Raw genomic sequence first — 22,597 nt, 5'->3', positions numbered from 1 at the left:
ATTCCCCGACAAGCAGGGCCTAGGACAGGCCTCTGGTAGGACTCCAGCAGCTGTTTAAGGATGGAGACGGGGAGAGAGACTGGGTCACTGGAGTATTTGTTGTTAGAGCCCTTTTCCTCCCAAATTTTTCCAATCTATTCCTGGCTAGGTGTCTGGTATACTTCTCAAGGCCTGTGCACTGATGAAGTGGAAAGTATTAGAAATGTAACTCATGAGAGGTATTACTCACTACTGCATATGAGGAGAAATTCAAAGACAGCGTGTCCTTTTACTAGGCAAAATTATGTAATAGGTCTATTAATATGACTCTCAAGAGTTCAAAGGAAATTTGGTTGGAAAACAGACAGATGTTTCTAAGTATTAATTTTGGAAAATAAGTAGTGTCTCTCGAGACCATATTTAATGTACTTATTACCAGGGCCAGCTCTAGGCACCAGCAAAACAAGCTTAGGGGCGGCATTTTGGCACGTGCCATGCTGCCCCTAAAAATGTGCCCCGGCCGCCCTAACTCACCTCCGTTGCTGCTGCTTGGGTGCTATGGCGCGCAAAACAGGTGTTTCGCGCACTGCTGCTCCCCCCCCCCCCCCCAGGCTCTCAAACCCAGGAGGGAGGGGGAGATCCCGAGCAGCCAAGGCGTGCGAAACAGCTGATTCTCGCGCCGCAGCCGCTCGGGATCTCCCCCTCTGTCCCGGGTTTGAGAGCCTGGGAGGGAGGGGGAGACCCCGAGTGCCCGCGGCACACGTGCTGCTTCTCCCTCTCCCTCCCTCCCTCCTAGGCTTGAGAGCCTGGGGGGAGGAGGCAGGGCTGGGGATTTGGGGAAGGGGCCGGGGGTGGGGTAAGAAAAAAATGGTGGGGGGGGGGGCGGCCAAAATTGTTTTTGCTTGGGGCGGCAAAAATCCTAGAGCCAACCCTGCTTATTACCAATTTGCTTTTATGAAAGGAGCCCAACAAAGACTGCCGAAGCGTTCCCATGAGTTCTATACAAGACTACAGGTTTATGGAACAGATTGCTTTTTAATTATTTGGACTTTCATAGATATTTTAGCAGATACTCCTGGGTTAGAGTTACCCCGGTAAGTGCAGGATTCGAAATTCTGATTCCACCATGTCTAAGAGGGTAGCCATCCTGGAGAGGGAGTTTTGCTGGGGATCCACAGAAGCCTGCCAGTAGAGATTCCTAGGGGATGTACCGAAAATACTGCATATTTTGGGTTCCTAGATGCTGTATTGTCCCAGGCCAAGCTCCATTTGTTGGCTAGCACAGCCCACAGTTCTAAGATCCCCAAGGCAGAGGGAGAGAGTACAAACAGTTTGTTCCCCAAGCAAGGCTGCAGATTTTGTGTTGCCAGGAACCTGCAGTCTACATTATCCCAGCAGAAGCTAAAACAAATCTAGTCCATAGGCTTAAATGGCTGCGTGCATGGAACTGGGTTGACAACAGTTTGCCACTATTCGTTATTTTCTGCCGTATGCTAAGCTAACATTTTTCCCATGTGAAAATCAAATTATAGCAAATGACAGCAAATGACTCCCAGAAGAGCTGTTTGGGCACAAGCATTCCCAATGGAAAAGGTACAAGCAGGAGCCTGAAGTATACGCCAGCTTCACCTTTCTGCTAAATTAGCATTCTGTTAAAAAAACCAAACAAATAATATTTTGAGGTTTCAGAATGTTTAATGTAATACCGCTTGACAGCATACAGTGCTGATATGCTAAGATACTCAATTCATGTTTCCTCAACGGAAACTTAAACTTAACAGACTCTGTAATTCATAGCTTACAAACAGCATTATTCATACAAAAAGCTGTGGAGATGATGATGACATTTCTCTGGAATATAATTGTAAGTAGATAATTTACAGAATGTTTGGGAAACATATTCAGTCTATGATTCTGTGTATTAAGAATGGAACCCAAAACTATCAACAGAATGTGTGGTTACTTGATTTTCCAGATTTAGTGCATATTTAAAAAAAAAAGTGAATTAACCATGAATCAATTACAGACTAAAAAAAAAAAAAAAGCACATAATCACCACCTCTTTTGGGAAAGCAGCCTGGTTTTTATAGTAATTTATTGCTAATGTAATACCACCCATAAAATATGACCTCATCATACCCAAGACCCAAGATATATTTGAAGCCAGTAAATCAAAAAGTCAGCTTTGCTTGCTGAGTTTGATTATGGTATTTGACAGCTCTGGAGACGGGATTCCTTCATTTATCCACACACAAGGTAAATCACAGGCAGCAATTATTAAAGCGTCTTCATATTGCCAGGCCAAATGTGCCTCAAACCTAAGGGACAAGCCTCTATGGTTAATTCTCCATGTCCAATCTGTCTGTTTTCTCTGCTAAGGTTGCCACTATGTGTCTAGCCTCAGCCGTCCACAACAGAGCTACTACATGTACTTCACTGGGGCTATGCTATTAAGGATCTGGCACAAAGATGGCCATTACTTTCAACTGTGACAGGATTCCTGACCACTACACATCTTCAACCAACCACTGATTTCCACTTATGCCACTGATGAGCCAGACATAATTCAAACAAATAGCGTAGAGAAGAAAAAATGCTTTTCCTTATCAATTCTCCCCCCCACCTCATTGCCTTTCATTTCCCTCCTCTATCTTCAATTACAAATATAAAGTAACTGGCTAATTTGCCTAGAGGCTGATCAAACAGACATGACAAAACTTAGATTTTATAAATATGCAACCTTTTGACAACAGAAGGAAGAGAAGGTTTTACAACCTGCTTATTTGACACAAAATGATTCCTTGGTGTTTTAAACATTAGGCACCGTAAAATAGATTCAGACACCTTAATGCATGTATACCATGCTTTGGCCACACCGGTATAGCACCATCTCTTGAAAAGACACTTAGCTTTTAATATATACATTTGCATGCAAATGTATAAGAACTTAAACTTTAGGATAGCATTCTCACAACAAAGTCTGCTTAAATTATGTAACAAATTTAAATATTGTAAACCAAAGGCAAAAGAAGTCTTTTTTTATGACCAACAATATCATATTTCTGTTCATTCAAAAATGTGCAGTGCAGGAAATCTTTGGTTTTTCAACAGAATTCATTCCAACTTCCTTTCATTTTTACATGGTTACATCCATGTCTTTTAGGCCATAACACACTGATGTTTATTCAGATTTAACCATAACATTTCCAATTTTGAAATGATAATTCATCTTTCCACCCTTGTAAAACCTAATTATTTATATCTTCATTGAAGGTACTATAGTTTAAAAGTTGTTGTGTACTTGCCATAAAATTTTAATTCATTTTAAGATTGAAGTCTGGATTTTTTAAAGACCTAAAACATGATTTGTGGTAGCGCAGAAGTGGGCACAATAATAGGGGATTATTCTAAAGAAAAATTTATACATTGTAAAACTTTACGTACAGCATGATGCAAAAATCTCATTTTTCTCCACATCACCTATATATGGCTTTTAAAAAAAACTTACTATATTTATGTTCATTTTATGGATACTGGACAGTTAAGTCAGTTGAATTATATAAGTCACTGTAAATAGACTGTCCAATTCCTTAGAACATGCTTTTACTTATGTTATGATCTAATGGTCAACTCTGTGCAATCAAGTATAGTGCAATACAAAAATAGCACAATGAAAATAAAACCTAAGTTTTGCAATATTACAAAAGAGTCCACAGCTGTTATGTACAGAAACTGAAGTGACTTTTGTTCGCTAATTTGTTTTCCTAGCTACAGAACTCTAAATATTTTTCTTTAAAATAAATGGCTTGGAATAACAGCATGAATCTACTACCCAATGCAGATTAGACACTACATTTGTTAAGTTTCTGCATAACATGTTGTGATGATGGAACAAGAGGACCCTTTGTCAGAGTGGAAGGTAAAGATCCGTCTAGTACAGTGGTCACTATTTCACAGAAAGTATGGTTGACTGCTCTTTTTAGTTTAACAGAATTTCTCAGTTGCAACCTGCCAAAGAAGATTACGTATATGATTTCAGAGCTGCACAAGACTGCTTTTCCTATACACACTACAAGCATTTCTTAAAGAGTGCATGTTCACTACTGCTAGAAAACTCCTATGTCATTTAAGGTATTTAGATATACATTTTTATACAAGAATATAATCTAAAACAATGCTGATGAACATACTAAATCACTCTAAAGATGTCCAGTTTAACCACATCAGAACAAAGTACAGTCTTTTAGAATATTCAGAAATGTAAGCTACTTCGGAGGCTTTTTTGGTTAAGTACAGATGTTGATTTTTCAAGACACCCATCCTCGTCTTGTAATTAGTTCTCCTCCAAATGTACTGGAGGGCAGAAACAGCCCTTATTCAATTCACGTTTCCATCAGAAAAGGGATGACTTTTGAGCTTTATCAAAGTATCAAGAAAGCATATTAGCCAATCAAGATAAACAGGAAGAACTGCAACTGTGACAGCTGTGAAAGATTTATGTTCAGTGTATATGAACAAGAAGGCTGAAGTAATAGCTACAAAATAAGAGTCCAATTGTTCTGTGTGAAGAATCCCTTTTCTCAAAACATTGTTCTCAAAAATATACAAATCCCTCCATTTAAATATCCATCCCCAGATTTCCTATCAGAAACATACTCCATTGTTTGCCCATTGATCCCTTCATGTATCATCCTTTGAACACAGACAACTACTCCACTGATTTCAAAATTTACATTATTTTAGTGGAAAGTATAGCTAAAGTCTTGAATACAAAAACGTTCTCAAAAAACTGATCTTGCAAAGTCTGGTGCAGTTACTATGTCTCAAATTGAAATATGTGATGCATTCCACACAGATCTAAATATAACTTTACTAAAAAGGAATGGGGTTTCCAGTCTTTTCCCTTCTACCCAAGTAAATGAAATCTGAGATTGCCAACACCCATGATGAGCAGATGCGCCTTGAGGACCTTTGAAATCTCCACACAATGCAATTCTAGCAGCAGCAAGGTTTACTGGTTGTCTCCTTCAACCCTTCTCTTGCGAACTGTGTCCATAAGAAAAGAGAAAACACAATTATAAAATCTGTAATAACTAAGGATCTCCACAATATCTCAACAGCTAACAAGACAATTAGTACACCTCTACCTCGATATAACGCTGTCCTCGGGAGCCAAAAAATCTTATCACGTTATAGGTGAAACCACATTATATTGAACTTGCTTTGATCTGCCGGAGTGCACAGCCCCGCCCCCCCCCGGAGCACTGCTTTACCATGTTATATCCGGATTCGTGTTATATCGGGTCACGTTATATTGGGGTAGAGGTGGTGTAGTTAACCTTTTAAACCACAATTCTTTCAGCTATGAAAAATTTCATTCCAAACAGTTAATTAACATTTAGCACTATTCATCATTTAAAATTTGCTTATTAGCAACTCTGAGTACCTTATTTCGATAGTCATGAACAATTTAAGATTTATATGGTAAGAATTAGAGTATAATAATGTCATATCACTTGAAATTTGGTGAGCAGATTTAACAGTTATTCTTGACTTCATATGTACCATTCTCTAGCACCGTGCTTAATTATAGCTCTAATTAGGAATATACAAAAGCTTCAGAACACTCTAAGACTTGGTAAAAAAAACTTTACAATATTAACACGTGTTCAGTAATCTGATAATCTTCAGTCCATTATCAGAGTGAATAAATTTTCAGATCTCTTAAAACAATAAATTACACAAGGGACGAACAAAAGATTGGTGAATAAAGTTACTAAAACTCACATGCTATTTACAGTTAAAGAATATGCAGTATTGACTGAATGATTGGAGTACGCTTAATGTTTGAAGTAAAACCCTGATTTTCTACATAGCGTATAAGTGAAATAATCAGGTTGTCTTGCATTTTCTCTTTCCTGATCAAATTAACTTCTTTTTTTGAGTAGATATAGTGGATTTGAAAGTGGATTAAGAGTTTTAAAAGCCTCAGGTTAGACAGGATGTTTCCACATTATTTTTTTAAATTAGAAGTTACTGTATATTTGCAGAAAATCAACCATATATTAACAGTGGTTTAAATACTTAATCACATGATATATTAATAAAAAATATAAATGTACCTGTTACATTTTTATATAAACCAAGTTGTCTGTCTTCAGCTTTGGTTCAAATGAACTGAAAACTTTTAATGCTATACTGTAAAATCAGAGTGGGATAATCATTTTTCATTGCTAGAAAAGATACTCCACTGATGCTCGAATATGGAGTTTACAAGTTTTAGTACTTACAGAGACCTACCATTAATGTCTAAAATGTACTACTCATTTAAAAAGGAACCTATAAATATTTAAACTGTTGCATTCTTAGGCTCTCTCTTACACTCATCTCCATTTTTTTAGTTTGATCGCAAAAGTAGATGAAGTGGTTCATACTGCTGGGCCTTTTCACTGTAGTCCAATCATGCAGTTAGAAATAAATTGGCACAGGGTCTCAGGCAAACAAGAACAGGGGTGCAGGGCAGCATGAGAGAAAGATGTAGACAATTTGTCAGAAGAAACGTACAAAGACAGTGATGTGAGACTAAACATTTCAGTTTCAGTGCTCAATACCCAACTGGGTATTCACAATAACCTGTCTCTGTAGCTTCAGGGCTGGAGAGATGAAAAGGCTTTTGCAGAAAATTTTACTCGTATACTCCAGACTAAGAAAGCAAGAAAAAAAAGGCAAGATATCAATAGAAAACATAGAAACAGATTTTCAGCAATTAAATGCTAAAATCAGAACTGGTGAAAAACAGGAAAGTTCACAACTAGCAGAGAAGCACTTGAAATATGATGATACAAGAGAAAAGATCAAATCAATTGTTCTCAAATGTAGGCCATTTCAGAGGTAGCTATATAGTAAGTCAGGTGCCCTCATGCTCCCTTCAAATGATATCTTTCCTCCTCTTCCTCTCTCCCTGGCCTTTCACAGCTGCTCATCTTCCCCACAGACAGCTTTCCTCAATGGGAGCCCCTGGACCCTATCACCAGCCTCTCAAACATCAGGCCTCTGCTCTCAACAGGTCCCCCATCTAAGCTTCTTTGAACCCTTGGAAACTATTCTGGCAAGCACCTGCCCCACTTCCTGTCCTGAAGAGATACCCCTCCTGAACCATGGGGTGTGTGGGTGCGTAACCAGAAAGAGGAACCACTTAGTAAGGGGGAAAAAGTAAAAAAGGTAATTCTATTTAATGTGGGGAATTTAGTTATTGTTATTTAGCTGGAGGCTTTAGTGTAGGTCTATATAATGCATTACCTGAGTTCTTATATTATGTTCATAACTATGCTGCCTCAATTCAATTGGCCACATCTGTGGTGATGAGTCCTGGCACCCTGGCAACAGGGATTAATTTAGTCTCTCCACTGGCCTCCCAGTTCACAGTAGCTGCAAGATAGGGGATATGCCCTTTACTTGAAATTAGGCAACTATCCACTATCCCAAGTCAAAGGGTTTGGATGATCAAGTAACAGGGTTCTTGTTCATTTCTCCTATTTTGCATGTCATAACAAAGCCACCATTAGAAGTACTCTTCATCCTTTTGGAATCCAGGTGCTAACACCTTCCAGAAGAGACAAGGAAAGTTGATTTTTTTTAAAATTAGTAATTTCAATGTATCCTTTAAAGAAATACTGAATCTTATCCAGGGCAAACCCAAATGTATATGAAACTATAAGGCATGTTCTGCATATGTCTTGTCTGGAATTCTTATTTTTTCTAGTTTTAGAGAATACTGAATAATTCTGGACACTAGTCTGGGAGCCTGTGAAAACTGAATAAAAGGGGGAAATTAAGAGAGGAAAAAAAGTAGGAGAGTAGGACTCAAAGTAAAGGAGAAAACTGGAATAGAGTTATGTGTGTATCAGGGGCATGTCATAATTAAAACACAAAGAAAAAACACTATCTGTGCCATTAGTTCATTCAACAGTCTACCAGAGAGGTCTTACCCAAATCATTATTTTTTGTGATAGCTGCAGCTGCCCTGGTTCGCGGTCCCTGTTGTGTGAAATGGTATCCAAATTTAAGGATATTTGTGTTCTCCTCAAGCATTTTTGCAATTTCCATTTCTACAGGTGTTCCCAACTGCTGCCTCTGTTAATAAACATTACAACTTCAATATATTCATATTCATTTCCTACAAAAACCTAGAATATTTTTAGTATACTTAGGTGACAAGTAGTCCTCTTCACATCTACGGATTTGAAAGACATGACAAGTTCAGACTACTGGCCTCTCTCTATTTTAAGTACCAATCACCAAATTAACTTGGCACCAATTTCAAGTGGATACCTATTTGAATTTTAAATCAAACTTATGAAGCTCCCCATCCTCATACCCCTCAGTTAGTTATACGCCTTTCTTCTCCTTCCAATTGTTGGCTCCCTCTATATTTTATTGTCTGAGGCCTATCTGCTGGCCCTAACGATGCCACTCTTGCAAGTTTCTCCACACTCTTGGGTTTCCTAAAAGGTACTGTGCATCCTGGAGCACTGCAAACTGGGTAGCATTCTTGGGCTTTCAAGTCTGTAGCGTCTAGTAAGATTCTAGTAGCTAGAGAGACATTTCTGGACCTGCTAGACTAACATTATAAAGGTAAAAATCGAGCAGAAAAAAAATTACTCAACCTAGCATGAGAGTTCAGTTAAAGGGGTTTATGTAGACTCACCCATTAAAAGCAAGTTTTCCCCCTCTGCCACCACAGAGTAAGAGGAATCAGTTGTTTAACAAATTCTGTGAAATAACCAGAATCTCTCAGTGTTTAGTTAGAACACTAAGTGAATCTGGCAAGAAAGTACGTCAACAAAATTTTAAGTAGCAAAAAAGACTGAATACTTCCATTAAGATGCCGCACATATCAAATTATGTTTTTCTGTTGTAGTAACATGTTTCAATTACAAGAGTGCCTAGGTACATGGACCACTGTGGGCTAAAACTCTTTTCACACAAACTGCAGAATATACTCTACAGTTAAAGTCTTTATATTGCTTATTAGTTAAACAAGCTAGTTTACTCATTTTAAAGTACATCAGCAGCATCTTAAACTGAATATTTAAGAATATTTCGTTCTTTTTATTCCAAGCAATGGAATCTACAGGGCAGTTAACCTAAATTTTCCATGCTCCTCACTTGAGATGTCAAGCCCAGCAGTTACCCAAAAGGGAAGTCTATTCTTAAATTAGGGTTACCATACGTCCGGATTTTCCCGGACATGTCCGGCTTTTTGGGCTCCAAATCCCCGTCCGGGGGGAAATCCCAAAAAGTCGGACATGTCCGGGAAAATCAGGACATGCGGGCCGCCGGCGCCGGGCCGGGGGGCTCGGGGGCCGGCGGCCTGCAGTGCTGGGTGGGCCGGGGGTGCTCGGCCGGGGACCGGCAGTGCTGGGCGGGCCAACCCAGGCTGGAGACGCTGGGGGGGCCAGACTGGGCCGCGCCTCCTCCCCCCACACCTCCCTTACCTGCTTCAGGCTTCCCGCGAATCAAATATTCGCGGGAAGCAGGGGACGGGGCAGAGTTGGGGCGGGGACTTTGGGGAAGGGGCGGAGTTGGGGCGGGGCCGGGGCCCCGTGGAGGGTCCTCCTTTTGAGGCTCAAAATATGGTAACCCTACTTAAATGAATAAAACTATAAAACTATATAGAAATCATAGAAATGTAGGGCTGGAAGGGACCTCAACAGGTCAACTAGTCCAATGCCCCTGCCATACACAGACCATCCCTGACAGGAGCTTGTCTAACCTGTTCTTAAAAAACCTCAAATGACAGGGATTCTAGAACCTCCTCGGGTAACCCGTTTTGGAGAGGCTTAAGAGTCCCTTGGGAATTCTCCCTCAGAACGGGAATAAGCCCCATCTCTTGCTCTGACATCTGAGGATCTCTCTAGACGAGGATAAGGAGGTCTGGTTTTAAAACACGTTAGCAAACATTTAAAAACCCTAGGATAGACGTGGCATGTTGTATTTTAACATGTCTTAGCTGGTCAGAGTGAACCATAGATTTCCTCTCCCCTCCCCCTAGTGTTAACCCTGACCAGCTGAGCTAACACATGTTAAAAACAGGCTTTGACCCGTGCCCTCTACATCCTGTGCAGTGGGATGGCTCTCTAAAGTATCCTGACCCACCCCACTTGAAGGTAGAGAGGGAAGCTGTGTGACATGATAATGCCTGTCCAGCCCAGCCTTCTTCCATTTCATCCTGTGTTTTAAAGGTATCTCTCAGCTACTTTAAATATTGCTGATTTTCCCCCCCCTCCCCTTTAATCTTTTTATTTTGGGTGGTCAGGAGGATTTCCACCTAGCCGGCTGTGATCTCCACCAGACAGTTAAGGTTTTTAAAATATTGTACATAAATTAATGTATACATACTATTTTTCTCTTCCCCCATCCTTAATCACCATAGAAATAGAACATTTATTTTTCATGGGTTCATCTCTTCCTGCTATATTTTAAATCCTAATTCTTCATTTTCAATATCCCCACTGCTTGCTCGGGAAACAATTTGAATGATAAAAATTAATGAATAAAGTGATGAAACAAGCAGCCCGTTGTTTCCCAAGAGGTATTTAGTCTGCCTTCTTCGATGGATAGAAGTGTCCGGTAGAGGAAAGCATAGGAAGAGACTAACATGTACATAGGTACAAAACTGTTTTGTTTTTAATTAAAATAAATATTTTTGAAAATGTCATGAATCAGCAACTGTTTTCTCCAAGGTGGGTCAGTTAAAGTAAATAGAGTGAAAGCACAAGTAATTCAGCTATAATCCTATTATAGCTTCACTTACCTGGTTATCGATTCTGATCTCTGCCAGGGTTTCATTCTCTTTTAATGCATCAATCAGTGCCATAATGCCAACCCCAGTGATGAAATTTGATTCTATATTTAGACTTTTCAATTTTTTGTTCACTCTCAGCATATCTGCAAAAGCCTTGAAAAGCAGGAAAAAGTAATGAAAACTAAATAGCAAATTGTACTACAGTAAACGTAACATACAGGACCAGCTGGAGCTATACCAATTTACACCATCTGTGGACGTGGCCCAAAATCAGCAACACTTTATAGGTTCTTAATGTAATTTCACAGCCTTTTATCGTTCATTTGAGACTGGGGAGAGAATCTTTAATCACCCTTTTCCAATGCAAACAAGTTCATTTGTATAGTACACAATCAGGAAAGAGCCGGCATCTTACACTTGTTGCAAACTAAAAACCTTCACAGAATATAAATTGTCTCTAATTAGCACATTGGCCCAAATCCACATTATAAGCCTTTGCAGAAAACCCTTCACAGCACAAAATGCTAAAAATTAAAAAATAACTGACTTCTTGTTTGCTAGCAGGTGAATTAGATTTGAGTGATGTAGAGCCAGGAGATTTGATTTCCAAAATACTAATAATCTCTGCCCATTTGATCATATAAAATACAAGAGACCTGCTTTTAGTCACCAATACCCAATAAAATACATGTAATTAGAACTGGCTAGAAAATGCCATTTTGTCAAAATTAAACTTTCCCCGGGAATGCATTTATTTTGACAACATTTCAAGTAGAAAAAATTGAAACAGAATTTCAATAGGGTCAAAACATTTTATTACATTAAGTTAAACCGTAGTGAATTAGGACCTTAAGGGTACATTGTATTAAAAATGCAGTTGTGTATGTGTTATTGTGGAATTGTATGCAAGTCCTCTAGGAAGAGGGGGATGCTAATGTAATTCCTCCAGTTATCAGCCCTTGGAAGCCACCTCCCCCCAGAAGTAGGCATATACTAGTTCAAACTGGATTCTCCAGGGACCAGACAGAAAATAAATGTTTTTTTGGACAAGTAGCATGGACAGGCCTTCTTCCTGATCCAGCAAATGGACAGGACTGCTGGCCCATGGGGGTCCCAAATCCTTAGTGAAGAGTTGGAAGGACTGGTCCTACTGAGGCCCCATAAGACTGTGTGCTTGTTCTGAGTTGAAGCTGTGATGAATGTTGAAACCACAAGGAAACCACTTGGGTGAGGTTCTGAAGGACTGCTCCTGCAATAGTCCGTGTTGGAAGGGGTGATCTTGGTAAGCTTATTAGCATGCGTGTAGATTCTTTATTTGTTATACGTTATTTATACGTTTTCTCTGTAGTGCTTTTATCTTAAGGATAAAATAGGCTTGCACTGGAAGTGCTGTATGGTACCTTCTAACTGTGGGAAATTACTGTTATTAGTCCCTGAAGAGAAAGTAAGCAGGCTTGCTTAGCCAGAGTCTCTTGCTGGGCTATCCCAGTATAGTCAGATGTATACGCAGCTTGGAAATACTCCGGTTAAAAAGGAGTACAATGTGTGTCTCCTCTCAAGAGAGAGGACAGCCAGGGGAGCCTGAAGCCTAGAGTGGAGCCTTTTGCTGGACCAAAGAGGAGGAATACAGGTGTAGCTGCCCTGAACTGTGACATCTTAACACAATGGCTCTTCAAACTGAGGCCTGCATACACCACAGGTCCAGGGAATGAAACTGACAACTAAGCAGTGGTGGTCTGGTTGTTGGGAGGGGAGAAGGTCCGCATGAGGCTCTCTCACAAAGCGGTCTAGAATGAAAGAGTTGAAGAACCACTTCCATTCACCTAGTAGTTTTAACGCAGTGTTGCTGTAGCCGTGTCAGTCCCAGGATTTCAGAGAGAGAAGGTGGGTGAGGCAGTATCTTTTACTGGAGAAGTTGGTCCAATAAAATATATTATCTCACCCACCTTGTGTCTCTAGTAGGTGCTTTCAGAAAGCTTCTTTAACTTCAGGATGTAAGGAGAAAAAATTGTTTTCATCCTCTAGATTACCAGGATGTTTAAACAGCTTTCAGTTCAAATCAACCCCACTTCCCAACCCACAAAAGGAGCCTACTTACAACAGCAACAGGGTCATTGCTTCGAGTGGCTGCAAGGCTGAAACTCTTCACATGGGTATTGGTTTCCAAAGCCTTAGCAAATTCTTTCAATGTTGGAATTGGGATGTTCTTGAATTAAAAATAAATATACATGTTTTGTATATTACATTATATCCATTACAATGAATTTTTTCTACTCAGCTCCTCCCCATTAACATCTTTCTACAGAGAAATATACTGGGCTACCAGTTCTCCCTTACTGGTATCAATAACCAAGTCCCACAGCACAGGATTGGATGTGGATGAAAGGCAAAAATCATATGCTCGACTCTTTGCCTTTTAAAATCACCCATACGCTATCTTTACTTACTCAAGCCAGTACCACATTAGAATTAGACTAGAATACCTTGATCTGTAAAAGCTACCAGAACAAGTGTACAAATTGAATATTCTACTACATGTCTGTCTGCATAATTAATCAGTATCTCATTAAATTCTTCATATTTCACAATCTGAGAAACACTAATGAGAAAATGGAATTAATACATGGAAATTACTTCTGAACACTAAGTAGATCCAATTACTGAAGTGTAATTAACTCTGTTCTGTTATACTAATTCAGGAACAACTGCTAATTTAGAGTTAGAAATATGGTTTGGTGTACTAAAACTGAATGGAATGATTTTGGTCTGACACTGCTAAGAAATTTGCAACTCATTTTGTGTACATTTTACAGGTGTGTATAATGCCAGGGGGTTATGTCTGATATACTGTACAAAATTTCCTCATCCAATTTTCTGCTCTTAGTGGAAGCAATAAGAAACCTGGGTTATTTATTGCTCGCCAAAAATATTATGATTCTGTTCTGATTTATCTGAACAAGTGAAAAAAACCAAAACCGATTCTATTTTAGTCTTCTTTAGAAGTTTGTCAGCAACATTTATGACTAGAAATAACCATAACTACCACCAGCATCTTTTATATGACAACACAGTAAGATTCTATATACAAACATCACTCTGTTTCTAATAACCATAATTGATAACACGCCTCCATGAACAGAATTAAATAAAAATTGTAATTAAAAAGTTTCTGATTTGAGATTACATACACCACACATTTACAAATTAGCCTATCAAAGGCAGTTTTAGAAGTACACAACTCAAGACAAAGATTGGATTATTTATTTTTAGAGAGATGCTCTAGATCAGTGGTCTCCAATCTTTTTACGCACAAGATCACTTTTTGAATTTAAGATCAACCCAGGATCTACCCTGCCCTTTCCCCAAGGCCCCGCCCCGCTCACTCCATTCCCCCCTCCCTTTGTTGCTCGCTCTCCCCCACCCTCACTCACTTTCACTGGGCTGGGACAGGGGGTTGGGGTGCAGGAGGGCCTGAAAGCTCTGGGCTGGGGTTGAGGGGTTCAGAGTGTGGGAGGGGGCTCCGGGCTGGGGCAGGGGTTGGGGTGCAGGAGTGAGGGGTGAAAGCTCTGGGAGGGAGTTTGGGTGCAGGAGTGGGCTCCGGGCTGGGGCAAGAGGTGCAGGCTCCGGCTGGGAGGCACTTACCACAGGCGGCTCCCGGACAGCAGCACAGCAGGGCTCAGGCAGGCTGCCTGCCTGCCTGCCCTGGCCCCACGCCACTCCCAGAAGTGGGTGGCTGCTGGCACGTCTCTGCGGGCCCTGGGGGGTGGGGGGAGGCTGGCAGCAGGTCTCCGTGCACTGCCCGCACCGCCCCTGCAGCTCCCATTGGCCGTTTCCCAGCCAATGGGAGCTACGGGGACAGTGCTGGGGGCAGAGACATGCCAGCAGGTAGCTGCTTCCGGGAGTGGCGTGGGGCCAGGGCAGGCAGGCAGCCTGCCTGAGCCCCACTGCACTGCCAGACTTTTAGCAGCCAGCGATCACGATTGACTAGCAGAGGCTCCAGGATCAACCAGTCGATTGCGATCGACCTGTTGGTGGACCACTGCTCTAGATCAAAAGAAATTATTTTGGGGAAGCCCTATGGCTTGTGTTACAAAGAGGTCAGTCAAGCTGATCACAATGGCCTTGGAATCTATGTACCTATAAAAGCCACATTGAAAAGTTATTTTTAGGTGAGAAAAACAATGCAGTTATTGTAGCCTCCCAACAATTACCTTTATATTGTTCAAATTAACTTCCACAAGACGAGAGTCATTATCTTTAATCCTTTGCAAACTCTCCTCTACATGTGTGGGATTTGGTGGTTCATCTAAAAATGGTATCGTTCTTTCACCTTTTACTATGTCTGAAATGTAAGACAAGGAACATGAATCGGACACATGAAGTGTAATAAATGGTACACGTACTAGTTATTACATCTAGTCAACTAGTCATCTGCCAAAAACTTTTATCCTCTGCCCATCTTGCCAAAAAACAAGCAACATCACACCACGCTGTCCTCTTTTGGCCATACTTTCACACAGGAACTTTTTTTTTTTTTTAAATAAGTCCTTGCGTCATATCCACAACAGTTTTTTGAAAAACAGATAGGAATTGGATTACAAAAGAAAATATTAAAACCCAGACTCAATCACAAATAAAATACATGTTCATTCATTCCCCTTTTACAAAAGATGAGTATATTTTATCTCTTTTTATTAATTTCTACCCTTTCCACAGCTCATCTAACAATTTAATATTTTATGTATAAGCTTACTTGGAAATGAAATGCTTTTTCTGTATCAAGAATATAAGCGTACCGTATTACATAGCTTATGCTGCAGTAGCCAAATGACTGGATACTTGGGATTGCACACAGGTTTTTATTTAGATCTTGACTATAAATACTCACCTGTGAAGCTTTCATTGCTGACACCATTACTACTTCCTACTATGTCACAGAACTGAGTGTTTGTTATCAAGTTGTGCATTCCCAGGATAGCTGTAAGAGAAGAATTTTTAGTGTTCCCTGCTGTTTAAATTCAGAAGCTGAAGAATATTTGAGAGATTAATAATTGCATCTGGTTGGAAAATGTCAGCTGTTCAATTAAAAGTGTTTCCCATTTTCTTACTAATTCTAATAATTTAAAGCCATTAAGAGCTTTCTTACTTCTATTTGGCCTGCCTCTTTTCAAAACAACCATCAAAATCCCACCAATAGACATCATACACCACAGTCAAGTGTGCAGTTCAACCCACATATAACAGATGCACATAATTACATTGTTTGCTGCTTTGTCAGTCTAAAGCTAGTTTTACAAGGCATATAGCACCACATTCCCACATTTGAGGAAGGGATGTAGCACACATTTACTCAAAAAAAGCTGCCAGTTTGGGGGAGATCTTGCTTAACCCATTTCTTACTTTGTCATAACCCAAAACAATAAAATCGTGAAATATTTTGTATGGGGGGAGATATTTTGTGCAATGCTTTTTCTACAAACCTCCAACAACCTGTAACATGACATGGTTCAGTTTCTAAGACAACTAGACTTCATGAAGCAGTAAAGACCTTCAGTCTTTGCCAAGTTTCAGATGACAAAGATACAGTAATATTTAGTACAGAGGATCAGGCTTTTATGAATATGCACAAACACACCCATACTTTAAAAACTAACCTGCAAGGTCACACAGTTCTGTATCTGTGGCACTTGTCAAAGCTTCCTCCAGTTCTGGATCAAGAAACACTTTTTCTTCCATGAAAGACTGTACAGGCTTCTGCTTGGGGATAAATATTTTCCCTGTGTGTAGGGGAGAAATAAAGAGTCTGAAATCCCTTTGTATTATATAGTTATTCAGTTTTACTCATCTCACTACAAGTTTAGCTCTCCAGCCTGAACTACTGCCTTATAAAAACAAGCATGAACTGTCACTAGCTAGAAGACTGAAATCAGCCCACCAAACCCAACAATGCTAATGGCAAAGGGGCTGATTTTGTCAAGTATGCTGGAATTAATTTCTGCCTAATTTGTTTTTGGAGAGGTGGTGATGAGAAAGAGGGTGCGACGATGGGAATACAAGCATGAAGATCTCGCATTGTAAGTAATGTGGTATCCCAACCCTCAATATTCATCTTTTAAAGCAAGATAAATATTAGCTAAATATTTTGTTTTCCATTTACATTAAGTTTTCTCTACATGCACTTCTCTAGTAGTGCTTCAGGATTTACAGTGACTGATATCACTAACTGCTCCAGGACAGACCACTACCTGGAAGAGTTTTAATTTAGACTCATCAGGTAGGAGAGATACCAAACCTTGTCTGATGTTTCAGATTAAAATGTATTCATTTTATTTTTAGTGATACACCCAAAATCAGAAGCAGAATGCGTAAGGGCTTTAAAATGAAAAAAGCCCCTACCTGAGCAGTCCAAACCAAGGGCAACGTACATGAATAGCATCTGAAGAAACTGAAAAGGCAAACTAAATTCGTTAGATATTTTCATACCCAAGGATGCTCTTTTCTAAACTGGGTAGGCCTGGGAGCAGGGTCAATGAAAATACACTGGAGTTAGAATAAGCAACTACTGATAGCACACTACGTTTCTCAATTATTGCAGACAGAAGATGGGAGAAGTTATTTTTAGACGACATGCAGTAAAAATAGTACCCTGGGTAGTTCACGTAGTACTTTGCATACATCAGTAGTTGACAAGTCAATCTAAGAAATCAAAGAATACAGCAACTCTTATTGTAGCATTTATCTTGGAGAAACTTCAGACTTCAAAGATTTAGGGCTTGATTTTTCAGAAGCACGGAGTACCCATAACTCCAAATGAAGTTAATGAGAGCTGTGGAGGCTCAATTCCCTGGAAAACTAGGCCGCTAGGCACAAATGGATATTGTAAGCAAAAGTTGATATTCCTTAGCAACAGCCATAAAGTTTCTTTACTGTGTAAATGATGAATACCCCATTGTTGCAAAAGCACAATGTATGCTAAGAGTTCAAGCTTAAAGAGGCAGTCAATTTTAAATAAAAAAGGAATTTCTATTTGAACTTCTCTACTCCTGTTTCAAGTTACACCTAAAATGACTAATTGCAAAAGAGACTAGAGACTGAAATCATTTTTTCTGTTTGTTTACTTTGTACAGTCAACAGCAGAGTATGGTCAATTCCCACCTGTATACATGGGTCTTTCACAAAGCATGAGAGAAGAAAAATAAGCTGGGATTGTGCTGAACAAAGTTACCTACAACTTGAAGCTTTCATTTGTATTAGCTAAGATAATAACTAAAAGCCTTTTTTGGCTGTCAGAAAGTTGGCTCCCACCTACAAATATATGCCAGGAAAGACTAATGGTCACTGTACATCTCTAGAGGCCAGTTACACAGCTTAATACTTTCACAGAGTTAAAACAAAATGTTTCTTAAAACGTTGGAGATGTTTGTTTTTACCTTTTACCAAAAAACAAACAAAACCAAATAAACCTGCTCATTCTTTAAGTTAAGCCTGAATTGTTTTTCACTGAATGAATCAGTTTCAGATCACTGAGCAAGAAAAAACACCCCCCCAAAAGCAATGAGAGCTTTGGGAACATGACATATGAAGCTGCAGAGGCTAAAGCTCTCATTAATATGCCTAATTCGACTCACCACTATTTAATATAGACATTCATTTAATTTCCTGGAGTTAAGTGAAAAAGGAAACAAACATACTTTAAAACAGAATAGTGATGTGTTATGTGCCTTCAGTGACATTTTCCCTGTTGCCGGCACAGGGGCCCGAGGACAGCAACAGTGAGGTTCATTGCCCGGAGTGCTTCGCGCCAATAAACATACCGGGGTGGAGAAACAATCAAAGTTTATTTGAGATCTCAAAGTGGTGCAAGGAGACAGGCAAGTCTCAAATCGAGCACACCAGCAAAAACAGTTTCTCTCTTCTTTATACATTTTACAACTAAGCCCCCCCCCCCTCCCCCTCTCTACCACCGCCCCCCCCACTCCCCCTCCCCTCTCTACCAAAGGCATGTTTATACATTTAAGCAACTAAATCATTCTAGGGCTATAAATCTAGCTTGTTAGTAACTTCTCCCTAAACAGTTATTTGGTCCTGTTTACCCTTAGTTTATTACCCCTTCCCCAGCTAGAAACATGCAAACCTCATCATTATTGTTTGGTACCTGAAATGAACAAGGTCGTAATTGCTAACTGGCTATTTACACATTCCAATTCCTGTCCTTGGTTGTTAAGGTCGATCAGAGTTAAACATGGAAGGACAGAGTTTAAACATGGAAGAACTTTGGCTCAGGTAGGCATAGTAACCCCAACATCCCCCTTCTAACAACCCTGAAATCACTATTAAAAACTAGTACTACAGTAGATATCGCTAAAATTTATATAACTTTACTTTTAAAACTTGAGATATTTCCTTACTACTGAAACAATTATGGAAAAAACATGAAGGCAATTAATATTGGTAGAATATGGCAAGTTCTGACCATCCATTCCCCTCCTTTCAGCCCAAAGGAGGGTTTCATTGTGTGGGACCGCTTATTTATGGTTAAGGACACGATTTAGTCATGGAGGACATGGATTCTGTGACTTTACCAGACCTCCGTGACTTCGGCTTCAGCTGTCAACAGATGCAGCGATGCCGGGGCTGTGCACCCTGTCCCCATGGCTTTGGCCAGAGCCATGTGCCCCCCTGCCCGTCCCTGCCCCACAGCTTCAGCCAGAGCTGGGCTGTGCACCCTCGCCCCACAGCTTCAGCCAGCGCAGTGGCTGTCTGCCCCCTCCCTGCCACTTTGGCAGGAGCTGTTCATACCCATCCTGCACCCCCGCAGTGGGGTTGGAGCTGTCAGTCCCCTCCTCGGGCTGTCATTCCTTCTTCCTCTTCCCCCCCCGGTATTTTTAGTAAAAGTCAGGGACTGGTCACAGCTCTGTGAATTTTTGTTTATTGCCTGTCCCTGACTTTTACTAAAAGTAACTGTGACAAAATCTTAACCTTCGGGCTTGTCTACATTGGCAATTTACAGCGCTGCAACTTTCTCGCTCAGAGGTGTGAAAAAACACCCCCCTGAGCACAGCAAGTTTCAGCGCTGTAAAGCGCCAGTGTAGACAGTGCACCAGCCCCTGGTGCAGGTGGGTTTTTTTTAAGAGCGCTGGGAGAGAGTTAACTCTGCTGCGATCACACAAGCCACATTAAAGCACTTAGACTAGCCCTTAATCACTGCTAACTACAAGGTGGAACAGACTGTTTAGCAGAAGTAGTTAACTCATATTTCAAGGGACCATTCAAGGTGAAGTGGCCCATTATCACCTCCAGTCACAGGCAGAAAAGGAAGCGGAGGGGGAGGAAAAAAAGCAGTTTGGGGAAGGAGGAGTTGGTAGTGCAGGGGTGGGCAAACTTTTGGCCCAAGGGCCACATCTGAGTATTGAAATTGTATGGCGGGCCATAAATGCTCACGAAATTGAGGTTGGGGTGCACAAGCGAGTGAGGGCTCTGGCTGGGAGTGCGGGCTCTAGAGTGGGCCCAGAAATTAGGAGCTCAGGGTGCGGGGGGGGGGGGGGAGGCTCCAGGCTGGGGCAGGGGGTTGGGGGGGAGGGGGAGAGCTCTGGCTGGGGGTGCAGGCTCTGGGGTGGGGCTGGGGATGAGGGGTTTGGAGTGCAGGAAGCTGCTCCGGGCTGGGATCGAGAGGTTCGGAGGGCAGGAGGGGGAAATCAGGGCTGGGTCAGGGGGTTGGGGCACAGGAGGAGGTCGGGGGGGGCAGGCTCTGGGCGGTGCTTACCTCAAGCAGCTCCCGGAAGCAGCGGCATGTCTCCTCGCCGGTTCCTATGCAGAGGCGCGGCCAAGCGGCTCTGCAGACACCGCCCCCGCAGCTCCCATTGGCAGCAACTCCTGGTCAATGGGAGCTGCGAGAGCAGTGCTTGGGGCGGGGGAAGCACACGGAGCCCCCTGGCTGCCCCTTAACGTAGGAGCAGAGGGGGGACATGCCACTGCTTCCGGGAGCCATGCAGAGTTGCGGCATGCGCATGTGGAGCGGCCCCCGACCCTCGGCTGGAGCCCCAGACCCCGCTCCCCAGCAGGAGCTGACGGACTGGATTAAATCGGCTGGCAGGCTGAATGTGGCCCACGGGCTGCAGTTTGCCCACCCCTGTGTTACTGGGTTACAGATTGCTGTAATATGCCATAAATCTAGTGTGTGTATTCAGTCCATGACTTTTAGTGTCCAGCAAAGTTATGAATTTAAGCTTGTGGTTCTGTATCTATATGAACTAGTAGATATGCGCCAATATTGTAGTATAAGTAATTGAGCAGGTGGCACTCTTCAGTGTCTCAGCAGAATGAACGAGGACAGTGTGCTGCTAATATTGTAGTTTTTCCAGAAAAGACATAAAACAGAAATCATGACTATGGAATTTTCCTCACATCACAGAAAGAGGAAAGAGAAAACACTCATGTCCGGCCACACTGCTTTTCAGGTTACTAAACTCTGCCTACTGCACCTAAATGTCCTTTGCTGATGTGAAGAATAATAGTATTTAATCCTGAGTCTTAAACTCATGTGTGAGGTTGCTATGCTGCATTCAACAGTTGCCATCTTCCACCCTAGAAGGTTTATCTACATTGCTTTAGGAATTCTTCAGGATGCAAAGTGCAAAAGCAAAGTATTTTATGATTCTGCACACTCTAAATCCCCTTTCTGCAAACAGAGTGATTATGTAGCTCTGTGGTGTCCAAAACACTAGTGCTCTACTAAATAAAAACTCACAGCTGCTAATTTTCTAGTCACTCTTATTGCAAAGCACCAGGGGCAGGCTAGTTAGGTCACAAGCCAATCATCTGAGATATTTTCCTCATTTTGAATATAAATATTTGTAACTTGCTGTTTGGATTGAGACTAAGTTTAGAATTTTTAAATATCTCAGTGACATGGGACTTTACTGGTGTGTTTTTGCTTTGAATTTTGGGATGTTTAAACAACTTTGGTTTTAAAATTCAGAATCTAATGCATGAAGACAGAATCCACATGCTACAGTGAACACAGGCAGCAATAAAATCCCCACAAACGATTATGATTGTTTGTTGTGCTCTCTAATGCATTGATGCACCACCACAGCAACAGATTAAAAAGCAGTCTATTGATTTTTGGTTTTCCTCCACAAACATATAGTTTAGGCTTACCATATCTATTAAATAAAAAAAAGAGGACCCTCCACAGGCCCTGGCCCTGCCCACTTCCCCACCCTCAGCCCCGCCCAACTCCGCCCCTTCCTCACCCTAACTCCGCCCCCTCCTCCCTCCCACTCCCAGCCACGGGGAAAGGGCTGCCCGAGCGCTACCGGCTTCACGGTTTGCCGGGCAGCCCCCAGACCCTGCGCCCCCGGCCGGCGCTTGCCCAGCACAGCTGGAGCCCGGGAGGAGAAACGCCCGGGAGGGGAAGCGCCCAGCCGGGGGCGCAGGGTCTGGAGGCTGCCCGGCAAACCGTGAAGCCGGTAGTGTTTGGGCTTCGGGCAACCCCCTTGCCTCCGGACCCTGCGCCCCCAGCTGGGCACTTCCCCTTCCGGGCTCCGGCGGCGCAGGGTCCGGAGGCATGGGGGCTGCCCGAAACCGGTAGCGCTTGGGCAGCCCACCTCTGTTTAAGAGCCAGGCTGCCCAAGCACTACCGGCTTCAGGCAGCCCCCATGCCCGGCTCTTAAACAGAGACGAAGAGTCAGGGGAGGAGCAGAGCCGCGGAGGCTCTGCTCCTCTGCTGACTCTTGGGCTCTGTTTAAGAGCCGGGCTGCCCGAGCGCTACCGGCTTCGGGCAGCCCCCTTGCCTCCGGACCCTGCGCC

The 22,597-nt window shown here is 41.9% G+C and overlaps 1 protein-coding gene across 2 annotated transcripts in view; it reads right to left on the bottom strand.

Moving 5' to 3' along the window:
* Window positions 1-1,654: 1,654 nt before the first annotated feature.
* The window catches only part of LOC128843866 (tropomodulin-3-like), a 48,382-nt gene continuing 27,439 nt past the window's right edge, over window positions 1,655-22,597 (bottom strand). Inside the window, exons 4-11 of one of the 2 annotated variants that reach the window (XM_054040954.1) lie at window positions 16,441-16,563; window positions 15,675-15,764; window positions 14,998-15,128; window positions 12,885-12,992; window positions 10,796-10,939; window positions 7,968-8,112; window positions 6,613-6,682; window positions 1,655-5,025 (exon numbers count right to left, since the gene is read on the bottom strand). In XM_054040954.1, the coding sequence (XP_053896929.1) occupies window positions 6,627-6,682; window positions 7,968-8,112; window positions 10,796-10,939; window positions 12,885-12,992; window positions 14,998-15,128; window positions 15,675-15,764; window positions 16,441-16,563 (797 nt within the window). In that variant the 3' untranslated portion in view covers window positions 1,655-5,025; window positions 6,613-6,626. The remainder of the gene's footprint in view (window positions 5,026-6,612; window positions 6,683-7,967; window positions 8,113-10,795; window positions 10,940-12,884; window positions 12,993-14,997; window positions 15,129-15,674; window positions 15,765-16,440; window positions 16,564-22,597) is intronic. The other variant, XM_054040955.1, reaches the window with a different exon arrangement.

This window comes from Malaclemys terrapin, chromosome 10 (assembly GCF_027887155.1).
Source record: "Malaclemys terrapin pileata isolate rMalTer1 chromosome 10, rMalTer1.hap1, whole genome shotgun sequence".
NCBI lineage: Eukaryota > Metazoa > Chordata > Testudines > Emydidae > Malaclemys > Malaclemys terrapin.
This window is presented reverse-complemented; position numbering and strand designations above follow the sequence as displayed.